The 24,142-nt window shown below is 49.8% G+C and overlaps 1 protein-coding gene and 1 long non-coding RNA gene across 3 annotated transcripts in view; one reads left to right on the top strand and one right to left on the bottom strand.

Moving 5' to 3' along the window:
• Window positions 1–60: 60 nt before the first annotated feature.
• Window positions 61–19,576, bottom strand: LOC123618806 (uncharacterized). 2 transcript variants are annotated; one of them, XR_012499783.1, is made up of 5 exons: window positions 8,358–19,576; window positions 7,891–8,236; window positions 7,074–7,150; window positions 1,909–1,974; window positions 61–239 (listed from the first exon to the last, which is right to left on the bottom strand). It is a non-coding gene; the product is annotated as an uncharacterized LOC123618806 (long non-coding RNA). The 2 variants fall into 2 exon arrangements; XR_006727268.2 differs by having other exon boundaries at window positions 7,891–19,576.
• CHCHD6 (coiled-coil-helix-coiled-coil-helix domain containing 6) overlaps window positions 19,576–24,142 on the top strand; it is a 120,526-nt gene continuing 115,959 nt past the window's right edge. The window contains exon 1 of the mRNA XM_074344171.1: window positions 19,576–19,715. Within this exon, the coding sequence (XP_074200272.1) occupies window positions 19,629–19,715 (87 nt within the window). The 5' untranslated portion in view covers window positions 19,576–19,628. The remainder of the gene's footprint in view (window positions 19,716–24,142) is intronic.

Consider the following 24,142-nt stretch of genomic DNA (forward strand, 5'->3'; position numbering starts at 1 on the left):
CTCCGCCCCGCCCCCGGCTCCGCCCCGCCCCCGGCGCATGCGAAGTACACCGCTGCCCGACACCGCGCAGAACTCGCCTGTCTTTCGTGAAGGGGCGGGTGCCAAGCTGCAAGGTCTTGTTACCCCAACGTGGTGTGCGCACCGCGGGACAGCCCGGCTTCCCTGTGGTCTCCCAAGGGTGCCCCCTGTGGAGGACTTAAATCCATTCTTTATTGTCTCCATCAGCCCCCTCAGGCCACCTTAAAAACAGGTAAATGGTCTTTATCAAGGGTGGATGTCTGAGTCTTTTGAAAGTGTGAATAAATTAAGCCATCTTTACGGAAAATGGCTATTTTTTAAAGTTTATATCACACAAACTAAATAAAAATGCTACTGCGTTTCTTATTGCTACCCAGTTTTAAAATGAGTTTTGTAAACAGCTGTCCCTTGGTTCCTACTGCAAAGGGTTCTGGAGGCACTTCTAGTAAAGGGACCCTGAAGTCATCTGTGCTAGAGCAGGAATCCTGCGTCCATCATGTGGGTGGGTGTGTGAGCTCGGGGCCAACTTGCTCACCCTGACTTACAGCCCTGCACTTGCGCTGAGTGAATGAAACCCCAGCAAGGAGAGACACTCAACCATAAGACCAGCAGGCATGGCCTGGTCGTCTCGCCTGTCATCTCCTGACTGCCCTCTGGTTCGTGGTGCACCACCACACTGGCTTTCTTCCTGTGCCTCAGTTATGTCAAACCCATTCCTGCCTTAGAGTCTTTGCATTTGCTGTTTACTCAGCCTAGATGTTCTGCCCTGTCCAGTAAATCTAGCTTTTTCTTGACAACCTTGGCTTAAATGTTACTTTTTGTCAAATGACAAAACTAAAACAATTTGGTAACAAGTTCGATGTCCTGTATTCAAGGGAAAACAATCCAGTGATTGGTGGAGTACAGTGTCTCCCAAGCGGTGGAACATTCTTCCGGAGGGATGTTTGGGCAAGAGTGAGTTTTATTGAGTGCGAGAAGAAGCAACATGGAGACAGGTCATGCTGAGATTGCACATCTGACCTTATCTGGAAGGACCAGGCAACAAGGAAACAAGTATATAGCCCAGAGTTGGCTGGGCGTTTGGGGACTGGCTGACTTGATGCACTGTGTTTCTGGTCAAGGGAGCATTTATAGGAACGTGAAAGTTTGGTTTGCTGCTGTGGCACTATGGCCAGGAGCACATCCATCTTGGGTCTAGAAGTGTATTTCAATACTTCTCATAGAATGTTTTGTTGTCCACCCAAAATGAAGTAGTCCCCAGTTTCAATCACACTGCGTGTATTCACTTCCTTTATGACACATTTGTTGCTATTTGCAATTATCTTCTATGATTACTGGTTTACTTGCTCCCTTCCCCCGTCACCACCACCAGAAATGTGAGCTCCTTGAGGGACGGGCCTCTAGGAAGAGCTCTAATCCACATGGTGCCTTCTGAGTCTATCACACAGTGCCTGGCTTCTAGAAGGCACACAGTGTATTTTTACTGAACGAGTGAGTGAGCAATTCGGTCATGTCACAAATAACCAGCATATTTGTTACATTAACTTGCTTCTCCTCCTGTCCCCGTGTGACACACTGGGATTTCCAGTCTTTTCTTCCTACCCTGCTTACACTCAGGGTTGGATGAGGAAAACTCTGAAGACAACAGTTTTCTTCTTGTATCAAGTATTAGTTACCTATTGCTGCAGAACAAATTAGTCCAAAAGCGAGCAGCAGAAAACAACAAAAACTAATTACCTCACAGTTTCTCTGGGTCAGAAATCTGGGAACAGTTTCACTGGATGATTCTGGCTCAGGGTCTCTGTGAGATTTCAATTAGGCTATAGACTGGGGCTAAAGAATCAGCTCCCGTGCTCACTCACATAGTGTGGACAAGACTTAGCTCCTTACCTCATGGGCCTCTCAGTAGGTTTCCAGAGTTTCGAACGGCAGGCGACTTTCCCCAGAATGAGCGACCTAAAAGAGAGAGAGAGAGAGAGAGAGAGGGAGAGAGAGCACATGCACCCAAGCTGGAAGCCACATCTTTTTATAACCCAACCTCAGAAGTGACATCCCATCACTTTTGCTGTATCCTGTTTCCTACAAATGAGTCACTAAGTCCAACCCATACTCGAGGGGAGAGGAATTTAGCTCCATCTCTTGAAGAGAACTTTATCAAAGAATTTGTGGACGTATTGTGAGGACTGCCACATACCATGTCCTGTTTTTTTCTGTATGGAAGCCAATCTTTTTCTTTTTTTTTTTTTTTTTTTTTACTTACTGTTGACATTTGGAAACATCACCTCGCTATCAGAAGATCTTGGTGTGATCTTTTGAACTGCAAATCTAGGTATGTCTTTAAGAAAACTTTCTTCTATTACACCTTTAGGTGTTGCTTCCATTTTATTATGTTTTTCTTCTAGAAAATTATGATGATATGTTGGGTTTCCTTTGCTTTTGCTTTTACTGTCTGTATAATTATTGTTATAACCTCACTGTTTTCCATAAATTTTTCTGTTAGTTTGTTTCTTCTAGCATATTTACTATGTCCTTAACTGTGCTTTTAGTTGTGTTTATTCTATGTGTTATTTTATATACAAATAATTGTATATAGACTGTATTTGCTGCTTTTAATGTAGGTTTTTGCTCTATATTACTTTTATTTTAAATTTTATTGTTTTATATTTTATTATTAAATATTAAATTAAGTTTAATAATTTACTTAAATTTCTGGGCTCTTCCAACCTTCCTTCTGTGAGCTTATCATCTCCTCTTTGAAGTTTTGTCCCTTTTCCTTGAGCTTCCTGCCTTCGTTTTTTGAAAAGACAGATAATATTTTCTCTAGCTTCTTTGATGTTGTGGAGAACTATTTGTGTGACTTCTGCCAATGTCTAGTCATCTTTTTTTTTTAGATTCCATATGTAAGTGATATCATATGGTATTTTTCTTTCTCTTTCTGGCTTCCTTCACTTAGAATGACAATCTCCAGGTCCATCCATGTTGCTGCAAATGGTATTATTTTATTTTTTTTATGGCTGGGTAGTATTCCATTGTATATATATACCACAGCTTCTTTAACCAGCCATCTGTCGATGGACATTGAGGTTGAGGAAACTATTTTAATTAAGGTCTGAAAAGTGCAGGCCCTGGAGCCGACCGCCCGGCGCGGAGCCCGGCCCCGCTCCCTTCTGGTTGGTGGTCTGCGGCAACAGTCAAGGAGGGAGGCTGAGACCAGTCTCTGCCTCAAAGGGTTGGTGTCAACTTGAGCGGGGCAGTGCATATAAAGTGCTCAGGACAGCATCTGGCATGGGGTCAGCACACAGTCAGGACACATAAAATCTCCAGAAAGGAGAGAGTGCCGTCCCCATCTCACAGGTGAGCCAACCAAGGGTGAGGACAAGAACAGCGTCTGCCCAGGGCTGCATGGGTCAGGGGAGGACGGGCTTGGGTCCGAGCAGCTGCCTCCGGGGCAGTGCTCCCTCGAGGGTCAGCCCTGGGACACCCTTAAATTCCCTTCAGTGTGTGAGCCAGGTGAGCTGTGCTTTCTGTTACTTGCAATGAAAAGCATCTTTACAAATAAAAACATTTCAGGGTTATGATACTAGGTGCAGAAAAATCCATGACTCACACTTGCTTAATGGAGTCTATTTTTAAATCATAAAATATCCTTCTTTATCCCTTAACTCTTCAGTCCTTAGATTCGGTTTTTCCAAATATTACTGTGGCCAAATCTACTTTCCTTCACTGGCATTTGTATACACATCACTTTCCATTCTTTCCTTTTCAGCATAGGTTTGTCTTTTTCTTCCATATTTGTCTCTTGGGACAAGACACAGCCTAATTAATTACCTCTTATCCCTTATAAATTCTTAATTAATTGAACACAGATTGAAGAAATCAGAGGATGGAGCCAAGAAGATATTGACACAGAAAGTAGGTTAGTGGTTGCCTCAGGCTGGGCAGCCGGGGAGACAGTAGGGAGGCGTGGGGAGTGGTGGCCACGGATAACAGGTTTTTTTTTTTTTTAGTAATAAAAATGTTCTAACATTACGGTGGTAATGCATAACTCTGGGAATATACTAAGAGCCACTGAATTTATACTTTAAATGGGTGCACTGCATGGTATGTGAATTCTATCTTTTGTAAATCGTTAAAGAAAGAAGATATGAATAAATAAAACAAGAAGCAATTAGAAAACTAGAAAGAATCCTTAGAAATTTGAAGTATTGTTGCCAAAAACTTACTTATACATAAGAATATTGTATGTAATGTGAATGATTAGATACAAATATTATATACAAACATAATATGAATGTTATATAATTAATGTTATCTATACATGTATTTCAAGGTATACATCTCTGTGTGTAAGAAGATTCCGCACAATATGGCACAATAATGTAAAGAGGCAGAAAATATGAAAGATAAACCAAAAATCAAATCAAACCATCAGGTGGAAATGTCTGTCCAAGAGAAGCTGCAAAAACACAGAGAAATGGGGACAGACAGAAAAAAATAGTAATAATGGGAGACAAGTCCCCAGAACTGAGGCAAATGAGACTTCAGTCCAGAAGTGCCCTCCCCGCGCCTGGCAGAAACGGATCAAAAAGACTCACGTGACATGAGCACATTTCTGAATACTGAGAGTAAAGAAAATTTCATATAGCTTCTAAGAAAGGTGTGTGCAGGGGAGGTGTATTTGGCATCAGATGCCTCACCAGTAACTCCGGGAGAAAAGGGAGCATGGCCCCTAAATGTGTGAGGAATGTTAACTGTGCACCTAAACACACGTAGAACAAGCCACTGTTTGAAAGTAAAATAAAGATACTTTCTGACACGGAAGGACTCAGGAGGTGGACCTTGCCCAGAGCTTTTCTCAGGAAGGCGCCTCCACCCAGATAAGGAGCTAATCCCTGAAGACATGCCCCAGGAGGAAAGGTGAGTCCGTCCTAGGAGGTCAGTGAATGCAAGCCCTTGTGCGAAGCCCATCTCCGCTTTCTGCCCCTCTGCCCTGTCATGTCACAGTGGTGTGGAGGGCTCACCGGCCCAGCCTCCACAGAGGCCCGGTGCTCAGAAAGATTCCTTAGCGGGAGGCTGCTTTCCTAATCCCGAGCCCCAGAGGGCAGAGGGTGGGGAATAACCCACAGAGACATGACTGCCCAGCTGGTGATCTGGAGCAAGTCGAAGAAGGGCAGAAGAATAAAGTCAGTGGGCGTGTCAGCTGATGCTGCGTAAGGAAGCATCCCAAAGTGCAGCCGCTTCTCACAGTGACCTGAGCTGGCAGGACGGTTCTGCTTGCCTGAGCTGGGCTCAGCAGGGCTTGCTGGTGTGCCAGCTGTGAGTCAGCAGCTGGCCTCGCTGATCTCCCTGAGGCTTCCTAGCACATCTAGGGATTCAGCTGGGACAACTGGCTGACTCACCCTGGCCCAGAGGTCCGGAGAGACAGGAAACACACAAGGCCTCCTGAGGCCTCGGCTCAGAACCAGGACACCGTCACTTCTGCCCCATTCTGTTGCCCAAAGGGCCAGGCTGGACTCGGGTCGGGGGGAGCACACTCCCCATATCCTGATGCACCAAGAACATGCACACAGCGAAGGGAAAACCTCAGCTACTTCCACAGCCTGCCTAGCACAGGAAAGAAAACAAGGGTTTTCGAAGGTAGCAGACAGGGCCCTCTCTTCCTAGGCAGGCTCTGTTTTCCTCTCCCCTGTGCCCTGGGCACGGACAGACCATTTCCCAGACCAGAACCCCAGGCATTCTGAGTAGCTCAGACTTTGCTGTGTTTATTTCTGTTTCCTACATGGGGAGAGGCCCCTGGTCAGACGAGTGTGGGATTCACGTCAGCACCGGAGCAGAGATGCAGGGAGGCAGTGGACGGTCAGGCTGAGGCTCTCAAGGCAAAGACGAAGCGGCCCCCATCCCCCCTGGGGTTGATCTTTCCAGAAGGCAGCCTGGGAGAGTCATGGAAATGTCTGCTCAGGTGGAAACTTAAAACTATGCAGCTGCTCCTGGTCCCTGAGTGGAGACCCCAAGCTACCTGGCAACAGAGCTGCCTCACTTTCTTCTGAGTCTCCTAAGTCTATAAATGTAAGGCAAGCCTTTTTTTTCGAGAAAGGGTGTAACAGACTTCTTTTGGCTTGGAAATGCCCCCCTCCCCAAGAGTCCTTAATGTACAAAGCCAGGGAGCAGATGGTGGCAGATTTGCACAGGGGCCACCAGCCTGCCAGGAAAAGGGGGCTGGGGACTCTGAGCTCTCCTTTCATTGGTACCAGGCCCTCTTCCAAAGAGGTGTGCCACCCCCCACGACAGCCCCGTGGGAAAGGGTGGCCGTGGCCCCAGAGGGTGATCGTCTACGAGGGAGGGGCAGAGTCAGGCTGTTGGGGGCCTGTCTGGGCCATGCCAGCCACCCTTGGGTCACAGGGTGTGGTCATTCCTGCAGTGGTGCCAGCCAGGCAGTGCCGGCCCAGAGCAGTGGCAGGCGGATGGGAGGGAGATAGTTCCTGGAAAGCCCTTGGGATTCTCGAACCACTTGGGTGGGTGGTAAGGGCTCCAGCCTCAGATGCAGAATCTCTGTCACCTAGAGCAGGCCAGGCATTGAAGCAGATGGTGGGACAAGTGCCACAATGGCCAGTGGCTTGACTGGCTGCGCTCCCTGCCTCCATTTCCCAGGTGGAGGCCTGTGTCTCGCCCCTGGGGTCCCCAAGAGTGATTCCTCTGTCACAGGCCCTAGCCGTCCCGTAGCCTGCCCACAGCCGAGCCCAGCAGTCCCCCAGGGACGGCTCCGCGTGGCCCGCCCGGCGTCACTTCCGCGGCCGGCCACCAGATGGCAGTGGCCGCTCGGGAAGCAGGCCGCGCAGGTCGCTATCTCTCCGCGCACCTGGGGATAGGTGCGTCCCCGCCGCCCGCGGTCCGCGCACCTGAGTGCCTCGGGGACCCCGCGGGTGGGGCCCCGCACAGTGCCTCCCCGCCCAGGCATCCCGCTCAGGGTCTGGGTCTCCTCGGATTCACCGGGGGGAGGAGCATGTGCGCGTAGTGTGGACCGGAGAGGGCGGGGCGGAAATGCCTGGGGGGCTCACCGATGAACAGGAGGAGCAGGGCGTGTCCACTGTCAGGCAGTGTCCCGGGTGGGCAGGCAGGCACGTGGGCAGGCATCCTGGTAAGAGGGGGCAAAGTGTGCTGCCGCTTCCCTGTATTGACTCGGTGAAAGCACAGCCCTCGGATTCTCTGAGCTACCTGGACTATTCCCATTTCACAGACAAGGACGCTGAGGCCCAGAGGGTCATGACTTGCTGGAGCCATCTTTAGTAAGTGGCCCAGTGGGATGCAGGATGGAAGTGGGAGGAGGGATGGAGCTGAGGACGGGCAGAGACCTGCAGAGACCAAGTGAGGGAAGGGCCCGGGGGCAGGAGAAGGATGCCTGGCAGGAGCAGTGTGGGACTCCTCCACAGCCCACAGCCGCGGTGGCCTGGGTAGGGAGGCCCTGTGCCCTCTGGGAGCCGGGCCCAGAGTCCAGGACCCGTCCCCTTTGTAGACACCCTACCACCTGCCCAGACTGTTAACACGTTCTCAGAGCCCTTGCGTGCACCATCATTTGTAATGCTACACACATGCGATTTTCTGATTAATGTCTGGCATACCCCTCCTCCAGAGCAGAAGCCCCAGGAGGGCAGGGAGCAGGCCGTCTGGTCACCACTGACATGTGGCTGACCCTCCTGGGAGGTAGGAGTGAAACCAAACCACAGACAGTTCCCCCCTAGGCAAGGGTGCAGGGTGGGGGCCCTGGGGGTGTGGTCTGCACAATCACCTCTTGTCTCAGCCCCTCCCGTCCCCGGCCCTGACCCCCTGACCACACACATCCTTCCAGCACCCAGTAGCTCGAGGGATGCTCACTACCTGTGGAGTGTGTCCCGAGGACGAGCGAACAAGCTGACGTGGCTGAGACCAGAGTCTTTGCGCCACAGCCTTCGCTGCTTCCCAGCTGTGAGATGTCCGAGGGCTGGTGGCCACTCCGTTTCCCAGGAAGGGCTGTCTCAGGGACGTGGCCGGGAGGCGACAGAGCTGATGTGTCTGGGGAGGGAGGCCACTCGCCGGTGTTCCCTGCCTCCCCGCAGGGACCGGCCGCGGCCTCACAAGCTGGAGCCAGCACGCTGGCCTCTGGTTTGGTTCCCGTTCACTTGCAGGAATCGTCTCACCTGGAAGAATTCACTTTCTCCCTCAACCGTACAGGTGTCACCTGCCACTTCAAGACACAGAGGAGCCATTAGTGGAGACGTGACTGGTGTCTGCAAGCCCCAGGGGCCAGTTCGGGGGTAGCCGCTGGTCATTAGAGTTCCGCTGGCCCCGCTGCAGTGTTTTCTTACCTTGCAGCATTATTTGTGCTTCTTGTCCTTAAACTGTGGTGAGCGAGAATTTTCTGAGTGGAGGGGCCAGCATGCTCCTCCCTGCCTCCGACTTTCTCCTTCGTCACAGCTCCAAGAATTAGTGCCCAAGTAAAGCCAGCCCACAGGGGCGCGTGCTCTGTGAATCTGACCCACGGTAGTAACGGGCGCAAACCTTAGGCCAGAAAACCTGTCGAACAGGCCTCCACGCACCACTCTCTTGTCAAGTTGTGAGGAAGGGCATGTACAGACGCAGGGAGGAAACACAACCAACCGGGGGCTGTGGGCGGATTTCTTAGGTCGGCAGACAAGATGTTTATGACACATGTGAGACTGAAATTCTAAGTTGCAAACATATCAAGGCTGGGCTTGGAGGCAGATTTCGAGTTCTTCCCGTTTACGAGCCTGTGAATGTGGTGCTACACTGCATTTATCCGAGTCTCAGAGAAACGGAAGACACAGAGCTTGAAGCTTATGAAATGCAGAAAGGGGAGGTCGTGGGAGTCCAAAGGCTGGAATTCAGGACTCGACCTGCAGGAGTCGGGCTGGGGCTAGGAGTTTCTGTCCATCCTACCAAGAACCTTTGAGCCAACCCAACCCATCCACACTGAAGTCCCCCATGGCCCAGGAAGTTCGCCAGGAGCACCAGCAGCCTTCATAGGCCCCATGGGGGCGGACTTCCTCACCTGCCTGCCAGGATCACCTGCGCCACGCTGGCTCTTCCGTGTTTGGCCACTTCTGCAGATTGGAGGGACTGTCCCACTTCCTGGCTTTCTCCTCCTCCTTGTCCCCCCAGGGAGGACACCTCAGTCCCATTCCCCAATGGGGCCCCCGAGCCAAGCTGCAAAGCAGGGGTCAGCGAGCTGCCATTCTGGAGCAGCGGAATGCGTGCCTGCGGGAGGGTAAAGGAGGTGGCAGGCGACCTCCACTCTTGGCAGACACCGCTCCCGTGAGCCCCTCCAGTCAGTCTCCACTTCAGCACCAGTGCTGCTAACTGCTCAGATCTGCTTGCAGGTCTGTAAGATGATTCACGAATCTGCAAGTGAGTAATGAGGCAGTCTTTCCCCCGTGTTCTCTGAATACTGACACTATGAAAGAGTGAGAAATCAAATTTTATAGAGGAGGCAGGACGGGAGTTTTGAATAAGCATAATTAATGGCTTCAGAGAGGTGTACAAAGATACCGTTTTTGTTAAAGAAAAAAAAAGGCCATTAAAAACTTGATCGCTAAATTAGGAAAAACAGAAGCCCAATAAGTAGGCTTAAGGATGGAATATCCTCATTCTAGAAAACCTAAGTGAGGCACTGTCATGAAAGTACAAAGAAACAGAAAGCAGGAAATAAAAGTTGCGGGGCATGGAGGATAGATAGAAAGACTGTAAAAGCCAGCAAATAAGAGCCCTAGAAAGGCAGAACAGAGAGACTGGAAGGGAAGAGACTTTCTAAGAAATCCTCCCCAAACTGCACGCCCTTTCGCGTGGAGGAGACGGTTGAGAAATGCATCCGGCCGCGTACTTCATGACGCGGGGTCTCAGGGGCATGACGCCGAGCAAGGGCGGACAGACCCCGTGGTCTGAGGCCACAGAGCTGGACTCAGGGCAACGGGAGCTGCGCCGTGGGTCACCTATGGTGGGGATGACGGGGAAGAACAGGTGATGTTCTGTATCGCTCTGGGTCGCATCTGCAGGGACGTGCTCACCTTGGAAAACTTCAGCAAGTGGTGCGCCTAAGACCTGGGCAGGTAAAGCGCACCTGTTACTCTTCAACAAAAAAGTCACGGAACAAGAATTCTAGGGAACTGGTTAATGGAGCCGGGGGAAGTGGCACTGTGTTGTTTGACTTCTTGTGGGGGTAATTTTTTTTTAAACGGAGGTACCGGGGACTGAACCCAGGACCTCGTGCATGCTAAACACGTGCTCTACCACCCGACTTGTGGGGGTAACTTACTACAGACAGTGCTTTATAAATATAAATGTAAGTATACATTTTTAAAAGGTGAAACAAACTTAACAAAGAATTCAATTGGTATAACAAAATGTAAGAAAAGGGGGAAAAAACCAAAAAGCACAATACATGAAAAACAAAAAAATGGAACAAACAGTTCTAATAATTTCAATCATCACAATAGACATGAATGGATTGAATTCACTAATGAAAAGAAAAATCTCTGGTTGGATAAAAGTACAAACTATGTGAAACATATGGAAAAGGAAATAATCCAGGAAAAATGAAAGTGAAGGAAAGAAGATACTAATAAAACAAAAAAGCTGTTAATGTTACATTCAGCTGAAATAGAATTCAAGGTCAAAGTACTTCATAATAAAAGAAAGGGCTGTGTCCTGCTGAGGAAAGGGAGCGCGCCACAGGTGACCAATGGTCACTGAGCCGCACTTACTGCACAGCTTCGAAACGCGCAGCGCAGACACCTGACCGTCACAAGCAGGAGAAAAACAGAGCCTCAATGTCTTAGTGGGAGATTCTGACAAAACTTTCAGAGAAATAAGTAAAGAGAAATTTAAAAAAAAGGATTTGAATAAAACAAGCAATAAGCTTAATCTAATCACACATCTGCTCAACTGACAGAGATTATATGTTCTTTTAACCATAAATGGAATAAATATTTGGAAAAGCCGACCTGCATGAGGCCGTAGAGGTCATCTTAATAAACTCCAAAGAGCTGCTCTTGTTTAAGCTGATTGAAATGCAATAAAATGAGAAGGTAACAAAAACATTTTATTAGCTCTTGAATTAACGGAAAATAAAAACACGTAATGTACGAACTGTTTATGTCTGAACACAGAAGCATCGTATCACAGAATCTTTCTACCACAGTGAAACTCAAAGGAAAAAGTGTGACATACACATTTATCAGAAAACAAAAAAGACTGAAGGGAAGGGGAGGGTGGAGCTCCGTGGTGGAGCACGTGCCAAGCAGGCACAAGGTCCTAGGTTCCATCCCCAGTCTCACCATTATATAAATAAATAAACCTAATTACTACCCCCACAAAGAAGATTGGAAATAAATGAACTAAACTTTCAAATCAAGAAATTATTTAAAAACCATTTGAAAAATCCAAAAAAGTACAATGATGGAATTAATGTAGAAATTAAGGAAACACAAACACAATGCAGCTGATCAATGAAATAGATGTTTAAAGAGACAAAAGAGCACAGCTCAGGAGAGTGAAGCTGTACGTGGGCCTTTCTCACACACACAGACGCAGAGCGCCTGGACAGAACGCGCAGCAGCAGAAGCCCGGGCCGTGCGGGCAGGGCGCCCGTCGGGCCGCCCTGGGGAGCCGCGCTGCCTGCTTGTCTCCGTGTCTTCCCACCTCTCCCTCCCCACTCTGAGATCGCTGCACGTCTGTCTGTTTCTCATCTTCTCCGGATAAACCTCTTCTGCTTATGTTCACTTGTGAGCCCTTAGCCTTTGTTCTCTAATTTGTCTATTTTTCTTTAGTTTCACTTTAAAAAATGTTTTTCTTTGTGTCTAGATGTTTCTGCAAAAGTGTCTTTGTTTCCACTTTTGTTTTTAATCTTTTTTCTTTTCTGTATCTCTCCCTTCATTGGTAAAAATATCAAAAATGAGTAAATGTTATGATTTTATTAACAAAATCTGTTCCTTCTTAATTTTAAATTGTGATGGACAGGATATTTTTATAGTGTCACACTTTAAGTTGATTGGGCTTTTATCCTTTAAAAAATTAGCCAATCTGGCAGTATATTAAGGAATCTAAGTATATGTTCAACTTTAGAAAAAATCCCACCAGTGTAAATCACTATTTCACTCGCGTACAAGAAAGACCACATAGCTATTTTCACAGGGAACAAAAATACTTTTGAAAATATTCAAGATACATACTTTCGTGATAAGAAAACAAAGCTTCTAGCAAATTAGGTTCTTTCTTAATATGATAAGGCAACAGAACTCTACAGTAATGGTCACACTTGATAATGAAATGAGAAGAGACACTGTTCCTGTCATTACGCTACTCAGCCTTTCCACGGGAGAGTCCAGCCAGTGCTGTAACACAAGGGAAAGCGGCAGCAATACCGGAGAAAGGGACAAAACTGAGGTTACCTGCAGAGCACATGATCATCCTAGAAAACTTCAACAGAGCCAACTGGCAGACCAGTCAGAGTTCAGCAGTGCAGCCAGAGGTAAGTCAGCGTAGAAAAGTCACAGGCTTAATTACACACTAGCACAATCCAATTAGAAACTGAAATGAAAAGTGAAGTCATTCTTACAAGCAACAAATTCCGCAGAATATCTAAAACGAAACCTAATAAAAATGTCTAAATAGTATATAAAGTAAGCTACCAAAGTTTACCGAATGGCCTTCAAGGAGAGTGAGCTATCTCAGTTCTCCCATAAATTAATCTCTAAATCCAGCGGCGCCCTGGGTGCAATCTCAGGAAGCCTGTTAATGGCACATGACAAGGTGATTTGTTTCCCCAGAAGGGAGATTTCCAGAGGAGGTCAGGAAGTGTGCAAAGAGAATACAAAGAGGGACTTTCCTAGTCGGATATCCAAATATCTGATAAAGTTACAGCAGTTAGATGAGTGGTGACTTGCTATAAAAATAGCTAAAGAACAGAGAAATCTAGAAATGTATCGTGTACATATGCAAAATACACCATTACCAAGCTGGCTTTTTAAATTCAGTGGCAAAACAATAAAATATTAATAAATGGTAAGAGCTATCTACACACAAATCTATCTGATCGGCTCCTTCCGTGAAAACATTCTACGCACCACAATCCCACAGCAAAATAAAAAGTTAACTGCAAATGGTCTTAAAAGTAAACATTAAAAAAAACTGCTTACAATCTTAGTGGAGATACTTCCTTACTAACACACAAAATCTGCAAGCCAAAAAAGGGCGCGATTAGAGATCTGACTGAGAAAGATGTAAGTTTGGTTGTCAATAATGATCTACAGTTAGAAGACAAGGGGGAGACGGGCAAAAACAGAGACCGCCTCTGGAAAAGCGATGTCTGGAGTGAGTGAGGCCCCTGCAAACCAGCAACAAAAGGACCGGATCGAAACAAGGAGGGGGGCCAAGTCCACGAGAAGGCGACTGACAGGCAGGGGAGTCTCATGACCAGCGCAATGGGGAGCTGCTTTCCTCCAGACACAGTCACGCCCCAGGGATCCGCAGTGAAGGCTGCAACAAGCTTTTTCTCTATCACACTGGTAAAAGTTAGATGTTAACATCCAGTGCTGGCAGTGACACGGGGAAATGGGCATTCTCACGTGTGAGTGGCAGGGGAAGGGCGGACTCAGAGCGACTGAGAAGCATCCACGGACTGAACTTGCAGCTCTGCTCCCAGAAATCTGTTCTCTGGGGACTGTGTTCCAGGGACGGGCCTCGACATCACCCACCTCCAGGGCTGCCCCAAGGACGTCCTCCCCTCTGGGGCTGGAGAAGGCTTCCCAAAGCGCAGCTTGGACCAGACCACCTCCCCACCCCCAAATCAAGGGTCACTGTCCACCGCCTTGGGGTCCAACTCTGCACCTGGCATTCAACACCTCCGTCCTCACGATACAACCAAACTTTCCGGAGTTTCCCCACCACATCCCACTCTCCTGCCACTCTGGGCCCAGCCACAGCCTTCCCCAGGGCCACCACTGGCCAGCCATTCTCCAAGAAAAGGGTTCTTACCCACAGTCCAAAGATGGATTTGGGGGCGGTCCGTCTAGTCTGCGAGGAGCCAGACACAGACTCTTGCACGAAACGACCTAATCCCACCCTGGGCACTGATGACAGAGGCAAACTTTCACTGAAGACGGTCACGTAGAGAGGAAGAGCGAGTCCACCACACATCCCAGCCCATCTGACGCACCTCTTAACCGTACCTCCTCTTCCTACTCGTCTGTCTTCTCTCCTTTCAGTCCGCTCTTCCGTGACGCCCCACCCCCACCTCTCAAAACCCATCCAGCCCACAGCCTGCTCAACAAAAGTGCCAGTCTCAACAGCACAGACACCCCGAATGCTGCTGCTTCTCCTTCTTCGGGTTTCTGGGGGTGGGGACCGGGGCTCTGAACCACACCCATCCTACAGATGAGGAGCCTGAGGGTCACAGAAAGCAAGAAGACGCCCTGCACCACCGGGACCCTGCTCCCTCAGTAACTCCTCGGGGACAGACACCGGCCCCCGCCGCAAGCCTCCTGTGCTCCAACTCCTCTCACTTCTGCCCAGGGGTCTCCAAACTCCAGCCCAAAGGAAGTCCAAGTCAGTGTGCAGTGAAGGGGAACAAGTGAGGCAAGTGGAGGGCAGCAAACCCAACTCACCTTCAAAGGTGCACAAAGGCCAGCATCTCTGAGCAAAGATCTTAGCGCCCAAGAAGCACCTTCTGACGGCAGAAGATCCACGGAGCACAGTTCCTCTCCCGCAGAAGACCTGTTATCATGGCGCCTGTTCACAAAGTAGATTTGATTTTGCTCAGTGTGGTATCTCAGCATCTGAAATTTGTTATTCGTACTGTATCTTTTTCGCAAGGACCTTCAGAAACAGCGAAGGATCAATGAGCTGTCTGTTCATCAGCTGTGTGTGACACTCCCAGTGCTTAGATTTCTTTCCTCTTTGCTTCTGCTCTGAAAAGACGGCTCTTCCCAGCTCTTGCAGGTGGGAGGGGCCCTGGGGCTGAACGCCCAGTGGATGTGAACGGAAGAGGTGGTCCCTGAGGCAGGAGACGCTGGGGCTTGATTCTCTAGGCTCCGAGGCTCACTCTTGTCCTGCTGAGTTGGCCGAGAAAGCCAGATGTTCCAGACGAGCAGGAGAAGCATGGTGGAGCCTCCAGTGGCCAGGATTGCCAGGTTCTGCACACCCACATTTTACCGGAGTGAGAAGTAAAACATTACGTTGTTGCCCCCACCACACAGATATTTTCAACTTTCTTTGGGGTATAATATCCATATAAAACACCCAGATGTTAAGTGTGCAGCTTGGTGTTGATAAATGTATACATAGCCACCATCCCAAGTTCTATCTTCCCATCAATTTCCATCCACCTTCCCAGACAAGTGTTTTGCAGTTTTCAGGCGACAAGTTTTGCACTTCTCTGGTTAAATCTATTCCTCCACGTACTGTTCTTTTTGATACTAATGTAAGTGGAATTTGCTTCTTAATTTCATTTTTAGATTGTTCATTTTGAGTGTATAGAAATAGAACCGATCTTCGCTTATCATCTTTACATCCTGCAAACTTGCTGAACTTGCGTATTAGCTCTGCTGAGTGTGTGTGTGTGTGTGTGTGTGAGTGTGAGAATTCCTTAGGATTTTTTTCTTTTTTTAATTGAAGTATAGTCACTTTACAGCATTATGTTAATTTCTGGTGCACAGCATGTTTCAGTCATGCATACACACACATGTATTCCTGTTCATATTCTTTTTCATTATAGGTTATTACAAGATATTGATATAGTTCCCTGTGCTGTACAGTAGGACCTTGTTGTTTATCTGTTCTGTATTTAGCAGTTAATATCTGCACAGCCTGAACTCCCAAGTTATCCCTTTCCCCCCTGGTAACCATAAGTTTGTTCTCCATGTCTGTGAGTCTTTTTCTGTTTTGTAAATAAGTTCATTTGTTTCTCTTTTTTTCGGATTCCACATTTAAGTGACATTACATGGTATTTTTTACTTTTTCTGGCTTATTTCACTTAGAATGATGATCTCTAGATCCATCCATGTTGCTGCATCTTAGAATTTTTATATACAGATCATGTCACCACAAAGAGACTTCTTTCCAGCCCTTTGCTTCACTTTCTCATCCAGTCGCTCTGGCTAGAACCTCTGGAGTAATGCTGAATAGAAGTCATGGAAGCAGAGATCTTTCATCTTTCTCCTGATCTTATGGGAAAAGCTCCCCTTGGGCTTTAACACGCACAGAGCAAACCACTTTTCTTACCTCTCTACTCTGCCAGCCCTTTTCTTCCTCCTCTTCTTCTAGAGAGTCCAATAACAACAGCTATTACTGAATGAGTTCACTGAGTGCCAAGCTCTGGGCAAGCACTCCACGTAATGTTGCCACCACTCTTACATTTGTCAGAAAACGGAGGGGCACAGGTCTAGAGAGAGGCAGAGCTCAGCCCTGTGCCCCATCACACTGCTCTCTTCAGCTCTGTGCTGTTCTCCAGCCCCAAGCTGCCTAAGAGCCACTTGGCCAGAGACAGGTCACAAGGTCACCTTCGGCTGCAAGGGAGAAGGGGCTCTAGGGAGGAGAGTATTTTTTATCTCCCCAAGTGCAGAATTTTACTTCCTGCTTATTATTCTGAAAAGTTTCAAACCATTAGAAACAGTGAAAGAATAATACAGTGGATCCCAATATATAGTTCACCTAGAGTTGCCTACTGCGAACATTTTTTTTCTGAACCGTCTGAGCGAGTATGGGTTGCAGACACTATGACACTCCACCCCCAATACTTCTGAATACATCTCCCGAGAATGAGAAAATTAACGTGACTTCAATAACGTCACCTAGGACACTATTCCACATGTGAAACTTTCCCAGTTGTCTCAAGGACCCTTTTATAGCTTTGTTATTGTTGCCGTTACCTTAACCCAGGAACTAACCAAGACTCACTGCTGCAGTTCATCTCATGCCTCCTTCACATCTTTAAAACCTGTGTTCTGTGTTCACAATGTCAGCCTTTTGGAGGGACAGCTGTTTTTCAGGATGTCTCACATTCTGGACTTGTCTGGGTGTTTCCTAGCAGTTGAGCTCCGATCACACATTTTGGCAACAGCACTCCAGAGGGGATGTCCTGTGTCCCTTCCATCTCCTCGGGAGGGACAGCAGTCGTGCCCACCCACTCTTTGTGATGCTAAGTTTGGCCATTTGGTTAAGGAAGTGACCTCCTGATCTCGTCATTCCAATAGTTTTATGATTGTTCAGAAATCTGTGGTGAGACTTGGGGGTCACGTGAATATCCTGTTTGCTGACCACCTTTCATCCAATGGCTTTAGGATCCATTGATGATTTTTGCCTAATTCAGTTAATTCACTGAGGGTCACAAAACGGCAATGTTTAAATCTCACACTGACTTGCTGGCATTTTTCCGCAAACAAGAGTCCTCCTCCTTTACTAGACCCCCTCCTTTTTCTTTCAACACATGGACTATCAGACTTTTAAAAAAATGAAACATAAGTTCAAACTGTCAAACTCTTACAGTGCTCAAATTTGCCCAGTGGAAGCTTAGGCACAAATTCTTCTAACCAGGCATGTTGTTGTACTTAAGGAAATGGGGGTTCTGCTGTGAGGCAGCAAAGAACGGGTCTGGAAAGCACCTGCCACAACACTTCTCCTCCCCAAAGCCCATTTCCTGGGCCTTAGACTGGGGCGGCACCTCTCTCAGGATGGTTGCTAGGACTAAGTGAGCTGGGCGTGGACTAACGGCATGCAAAGCATGGGTGCCTACGGCGCAGAGCCTGGCACAAAGAAGGTGCTCAAAAACACGATTTATCTTCTCTTCCTTTCCTATGCATTCTTTGCTACTGCTTTTGTTCAAATCCTCACCCTTCCTTGGATTCACACCACTTTATCTTCACCTGTTTGTGCCTCAGTTTTCTCCTCTGTGAAGCAGGGATGCACAGCTTGTTGGGTGGTCATGAGGCTGAGCTGTGCAGGTGTCAGCATAACCCCCCCCCTCAGTCTGGTGGGATTCCAGGAGTTTGCACGTGGTGGGGGCAGGGGAGACCACACAGTATCACAGTCATCTGTGGCTCTGAGTCCCGTTTTGCTGAATTAGTTCTGTGTTTAATTATCTCATCCTTCCACCCAGAAGTGAAAACCACCCCTTTCCTCCATCTTCATACCCTGTCCCAGTCACAGGGTGCCGGGGAGACCCTGCAAGTGTGTGAAACACGTTGCTGATGCTCAAAGTGCCTCATCGAGACTTTCCCCAGCTGCTGTGGGAGCCGGCTGCTGAGCACTCACAGACGCCTCCTCCACTGGGGATTTGTCCTGGGCTGTGAATGACTGACTGCTCTGGCGGACACAGGCTGATCCCCTCGCCTCACAACGGGACGAATTCTGGACGTAATTTGTGCTCTGGGGCCCCGTGGGGCTGGGCTGAAGCCAGTCTCTTGCTCAGACCATATCTCAGCTTCCTCCTGAGGCACTCCCTCCAAAACCACTTGCTCCAGAATCCCCTACTCTTACAGGTCTACTTATAGGGAAGAAATGGAGAACGGAAGGGGTGGAGGGAGATTTGCAAATCGAAGTAGCGTGAAGGAAACTACCAGATATCCTTGTCCATGAAAATGCTTTGGCCACCCCCACCCCAGTGTCACCGGCTTCTTCATCCGCGATGTTCTCATTTCAGAGCATCTCACTAGGCTTTCTTCCACGCTCTCCTCCTCACCCCTTCCTTTCCCGGGTGCCAAGGCTCCAGATGCTTCTTACTATTTCAGGGAACAGTCCAGAGTCCCCCGGTTCCAGATTCCCTACTCAGCTCCAGGCGCACTTCCATCGGGGGCTCTGGCAACGAAGGGCCGACGAGGCCGGCGGCCCCGCGCGAACGCAGCAGCGCGGGCACAGCGCACTCGCCGCCCTGTGTGCGCGCTCCCGGGGCAGTCTCCAGCGCCGGCCCTCCGCAGCTCTCCGCAGCTCTCCGCAGGCCCTCGGAATAACACCCGGCGCACGAGCCCCTTGCTGCTCCTCCGACCTCCTGGCCTGCGGGTCTGCTCTGCTCCCTCCCGCTTTCCAGTCCTTCTTTCTCTTCCTTCCACGTGGAGGCCGGGGTGCGCAGCCCAGCTCTTCCCCGGGGAGGAGGGGCTAGAGGAGGAGGCGCCCCTCCAGCTTCCCTCCCGGCTCCGTTCGTTCGACGGTTCCGTCGGCGGTGGGCTGCTGCTTCACGCGCCCGCTCGCCGTCTTTTCTCCGCTCCCTCCGCCCCGCATGGCCCCGGCCGGTCAGCGCTCGCTGGCTGTTCCGCTGGGCGCGCTGAACGAATCTGCAGCGCCTCCGCCGGCGCGGCGCGGCCTCCCCGGTGGTGTCCGGGTCCCCCTCGGCTCCGCTCCCCGTCGGCCGGCCCCGCGCCCGCGATTTGGCCAAGCGCTGTCGGTGCTGAGGCGCCGCGCCTCGCGCTCCGGGTTCCGCGGGCGGTTGCCGCGAGACTGCAAATCCCACAATTCCCTGCGGCCCGCGCCGCGATTGGCTGAGCCCCTGGCGGCGGCCAATAGAACGCGGCCTTGTTAGCAGGTGGCGCGGCGCCGGTTCCTGAAGCGCCGGCGCGCCAGAGCCGCCTCCTGCCATGGGCAGCGCCGAGAGCCGCGAGGGCCGCAGGGCGTCCTTCGGGATGGACGAGGAGGAGCGGGTCCGGGTGCTGCAGGGCATCCGGGTGAGCGGGCGGCCGGCGGGCGGGCTTGGGCGCCGGGCGCGGGCCGGCCGGGGTCCTCGCTGGCCCCGCTGGAGCCTCGGCCGGCGGCATCTCTGCGTCCGTCGGCCGCGAGAGGGACGCGGGCTGGGAGGGCGCCCGCAGGCCTCGCCTCCGCCCGTGTGGGGAGAAGGAGCGCAGACCCGGGCGGGGGGCCTCGGCTCTCGGGACCCGCACCCCAGGTGCTCATCTCCTCACCGGGACCCCCGCCCCGCTCCCGTGCCCTCGCCGCCCGTGGACGCCCACGCTTGGACGAGAAGACCAGCCGCCCTCCCTTGGGTTCCGGAGCCGCGCTGCTGACCCCTCCAACCACAGCTCGTGCCAGTACCCCCACGCCCCGTTCTCTGGCCTCAGCGCCTCCTTGTCCCTCGAGATGCCAGCCTGCCCGGGCGCACGACCTCCGCACGGGCTGTGTTCGCTCTCCCAGCTCTTCCTGTGTCTGCTCTGACATTCGTGTTGTAGTTCAGAGCTCACCTGAGTATCCTTCCCTGACCTGCAGTCTAAAGTGGCTGCCCACCCCGCGGTCACACGCTTTTCAAAGCGCTCATCACCATTTGAAACTTCTTGCTACTTTTTTATTGTGTTTCCCGCTGCAGTGGCAGCCCCGTGAGGCTAGGGCTCTTGTCCGACGCCAGCCTCTGTCCCCAGAGTCTAGGGGACGGATAAACGCTCACGTTTGAGTGCTTCGTGGGGGCCGTGGGTTGTGCTAAGCCCTTTGCAGGTATCTTCTCATTTAATTTCCAGCAGTCCTGTGAGAGGTGGGATTCTGTTGGCCCGTTTAATGGATTGAAAACCGAGGCAGTGAGATGAAGTGCGTTATCCTTGGCCACCTGGCTGTTCAGTGGGTGACCTGGAATCGGACGTCGGTGACTCCAGGGTCTGTTCATTGAATGCAACACGTCCACCTACACGTGCCTGGCACATAGTGGGTGCTTTGTAAGTCATTGCTGAGTGATTAAATGGATGGACCCTGTGAGACAGGCACCAGGTGTCCATGGAATGACCAGAGCTAGGTGGAGGTGAATTAGATAGTTAGGGAGGAGGCTCAGAAGAAGGCATCAGGAGGTCTGACTTCTGGATAGACTCATCAGCTGTGTGACCTTTTGTGAACAACTTCTCTTTTGAGTCTCAATCACAGGATTTCTTAAAAAAAAATGGGGGGAGGTAATGCTGACCCTAGGTGCTGCCTAGGATGAGAGATGTGTGTGGAACCGTTTAGGAAAAACAGTGTTTGTGGAGCCTCTGTTCTCAGCCTAGACAACTTAGAATGTTTGGTGTTCGCTGGGTGTTCTCCAGCCTTGACCTGGCTGGCGGCAAAGACGAAATGGGGAGGAGATATCTCCTGTCGGAGGGAGGAGAGGCAGGAGCTGGAATCGGGGTTTGGAAAGACACCCCGGGCTCTGGGTGGGTAGGTGTAGGTAGGGACATCCTCTTAGGTTGACAGAACGTAAGTCTCTTTTGGGTCTTAGGTACAGTTTATTTCTAGTTCTTTTAACAGTTCTACAAAGTGTAAATCCTGTTTAAAAATGAAGAATCAGGCTTAGAGAGGTTAAAGAGTTTGTCCAAGGTGTTACTTCTGGGACTTTAATCCAGATCCTTTGGTTGGAAGAAACAGCCTTTTCTTACTATGCCACGCTCCCCTCCCCCCCCCAAAACGATATAAAAGGCAGCGTGAAAATTCTGTGACAGCCTCTAGCTGTCCCAACAAGGCACTGGTGCCCCGCTTAGTCCTACCAGAGACTGTTACAACAGGAGGGAGCTTGGGCAGACTCATTAGGGGGAATAAGTGACTTGTCCAGTGGGGTGCAGTGGGGGGCACGGCCCTGTGCTGTGAGAGCCCCTTCGCTTCTGCCTTTTTTCCTTCCTCCCTCCTACCGTTCCTCCCCTCCTTCCTTCCCTGCACTCATGTGCCCAGTTTGAGAGAGGGAGACCAGAGGAAGGCGGTGGTGACAGTGAAGTGTTTGGGGTAGGGGCTTTTTCTGCTGGTAAAGTGACTTGAGGGTTGGGGAATCCGCCTTGTTTTTAAGCAGGCAAGTAAAAATCACTGGAAAAGACCATTAGGTGAACCAAACGAGAAGTTAGTTTAATAGAAGGTAAATGCCAAAGAACATCTGCTCACTCCTTCAGAGAAAGTTAAATGTTCTTAAAGACCTCTAGTGTGCAGTCCCCCGGGCCTGGTCCTGGAAAGCACTATAGTTCCCTTAAAATTAAATGCCACATTGTTGCTATTTTGCATGGTTATTTGCATAAATTTACATACTGAGTTCAAGCCCTAATTCCGTGGAAAGTAAAGGAAATTTAATTAATGTAAAATGTGCAATTATATTCAACACCATTTTTCAGAGCAAGCACGTATGAAATACAGAAAGATTTCACTTCAACGAGTATGTTTACTCTCCCCCCTCCATTGGCGTGGGTCCACAGCGTCCCGTGTGTGACTGCCTGTCCCCTGTGCCCCATGCACATGCCATCTTTGGTGGTTCAGCTGAAATTGGTTGCTTGTTGACATCCAGGTCCCACCGTTCTCCAGTCTTTGCCCCTTCCAAGCCCTCGGCTCCCGCTGCCCTTCCTGGGTCACTTCCACAGGCTGCTGCTTTAGCTGTGTCCCCAGGCTCGTTACAGTCCCCAGGCTACACCACCTGTACCGTCATTTGTGCTCTGGTGCGACAGGCTGGGACCACTGCTGAGGGGAGGACCCAGAAGGAGGTGGCAGGACACAAGAAACCATCCCCGAAGATGCCCACACCAGAAAGGCCACATGCGCCCAGCCCCTGCCTTTCCACCGCCCCAGCAGGCGCTTCCTATGAGCCAGTTCCTTGCCTGGCACTGGGCCTGGCCTGGCACAGACAACAGGGGACAAAGCCCTGGGTCCTGCCCCCATGGAGACCTCAGCCCTGGAGGCAGAACTAACCAAAAGAAGGAAAAAAGGCAGAATAATAGTAAAGACTGCAAGTGCCAGAAGAGAAACGGTGTGGAGAGCGGCAGTGAGCGGGTCAAATGTGCTGCTCCGGCAGGTGACACTGACCGTGGGTCTGCGCCAGTAGGGGAGGCCCATCTCCTCCAGGCTGGGCGGGTTCAGAGCTAGGTCACAGCTGGTCCCTGGCTGCCCTTGTGAGACACCATCCCATCTCTCAGAGGTGAGGGGGCAGGTTCGAGGAGATGGAGTAGCCCACCGTCACAGAGAGCTAGTGGTCCAGCTGGGAGCTCGGACTTTCCAACTCCAAAGCCTGTGCGCTTGGCAGCCACACGGGGGTGGGATGGTGGAGAAAGCTGGCCAGGCAATGAGTCTAGATGGGCGATGGCCCCGAGCTGGACAGGGTTGTTTGCACGGTAGCCGGGGAACCTTGTGGTTCCCCAGCTGGGGGAGCTTTGGGGATGTCTTATCTGATGATGGTGGCTTTTCCTTTTTCCTAAAATGGCTTTATTGAAATGTATTTTACATGTAAAATTCACCCATTTCAGTGATTTTAAACATTTATTTAAAAATTTTTTAAGCAAATTTACAGAGTTGAGCAACTGTCATCACAATGGGATTTCAGAACGTGTACAAGGCCTGAGAAGATTCCTTGTACTTAGTTGCAGTCACTCCTACTCCCACTCTCAGCCCCAAGTAACCACTGGTCCTTCTGCCTCTGGGTTTTTTCCTTTTCTGGACATTTCATGTAAGCACATCCCGCACTTCACACGCTGCCCCTGGTGTTGGCTGGTTGATGCTGTGGTGTGTACTAGTACTCTTGCTAGTCTCTTGTTGTGTGGGTAGACTGCATTTTGTCCAAACAGTGGTGAGTTATTTGCAGTTCTTGACTATTACGAATAATGCTGCTGTGGACATGTGCATGCAAGGATTTTTTGTGAACATGTGTTTTCATGTCTCTTGGATAGATACCTAAGAGTGGAATTGCTGGGTCATTTTGTTCATGAATGTGGTGAGTTGTTAGGTTTACCTTTTTAGGGAGCTGTCAAACTGCTTTCTGAAGTGGCTGTACCATTTTACATTCCCTCCCCTGCCCACAATATATGAGGGTTCCAGGTTCTCCATACCCTCACCAACACTTGTTACTGTCTTTTTGATTTTGGCAGTTGTAGTGGGTGTGGAAGGTGTCTCATTGTGGTCTGAATTTGCATTTCTCTAATAACTAATCATGTTGAATGCGTTTTCACATGCTTATTTGCCATTCGTATATTTTATTTGGTGAAATGTGTGTTCAGATCTGTTGTCCATTTTAATAACTTAATAGGGCTGTTTTTATTAGTGAGTTATAAGATTTCATTGTGCTGGATTCAAGCCCTTTATCATATTAGGATTTGCAAGTGTTTTTTCCCAATTTGTCATTTGTCTTTTAATTTTCTTAATTGTGTCTTTGAAGTGTAAACAAACAAAATTTATAATT

The sequence above is a fragment of the Camelus bactrianus genome, chromosome 17, assembly GCF_048773025.1.
Source record: "Camelus bactrianus isolate YW-2024 breed Bactrian camel chromosome 17, ASM4877302v1, whole genome shotgun sequence".
NCBI lineage: Eukaryota > Metazoa > Chordata > Mammalia > Artiodactyla > Camelidae > Camelus > Camelus bactrianus.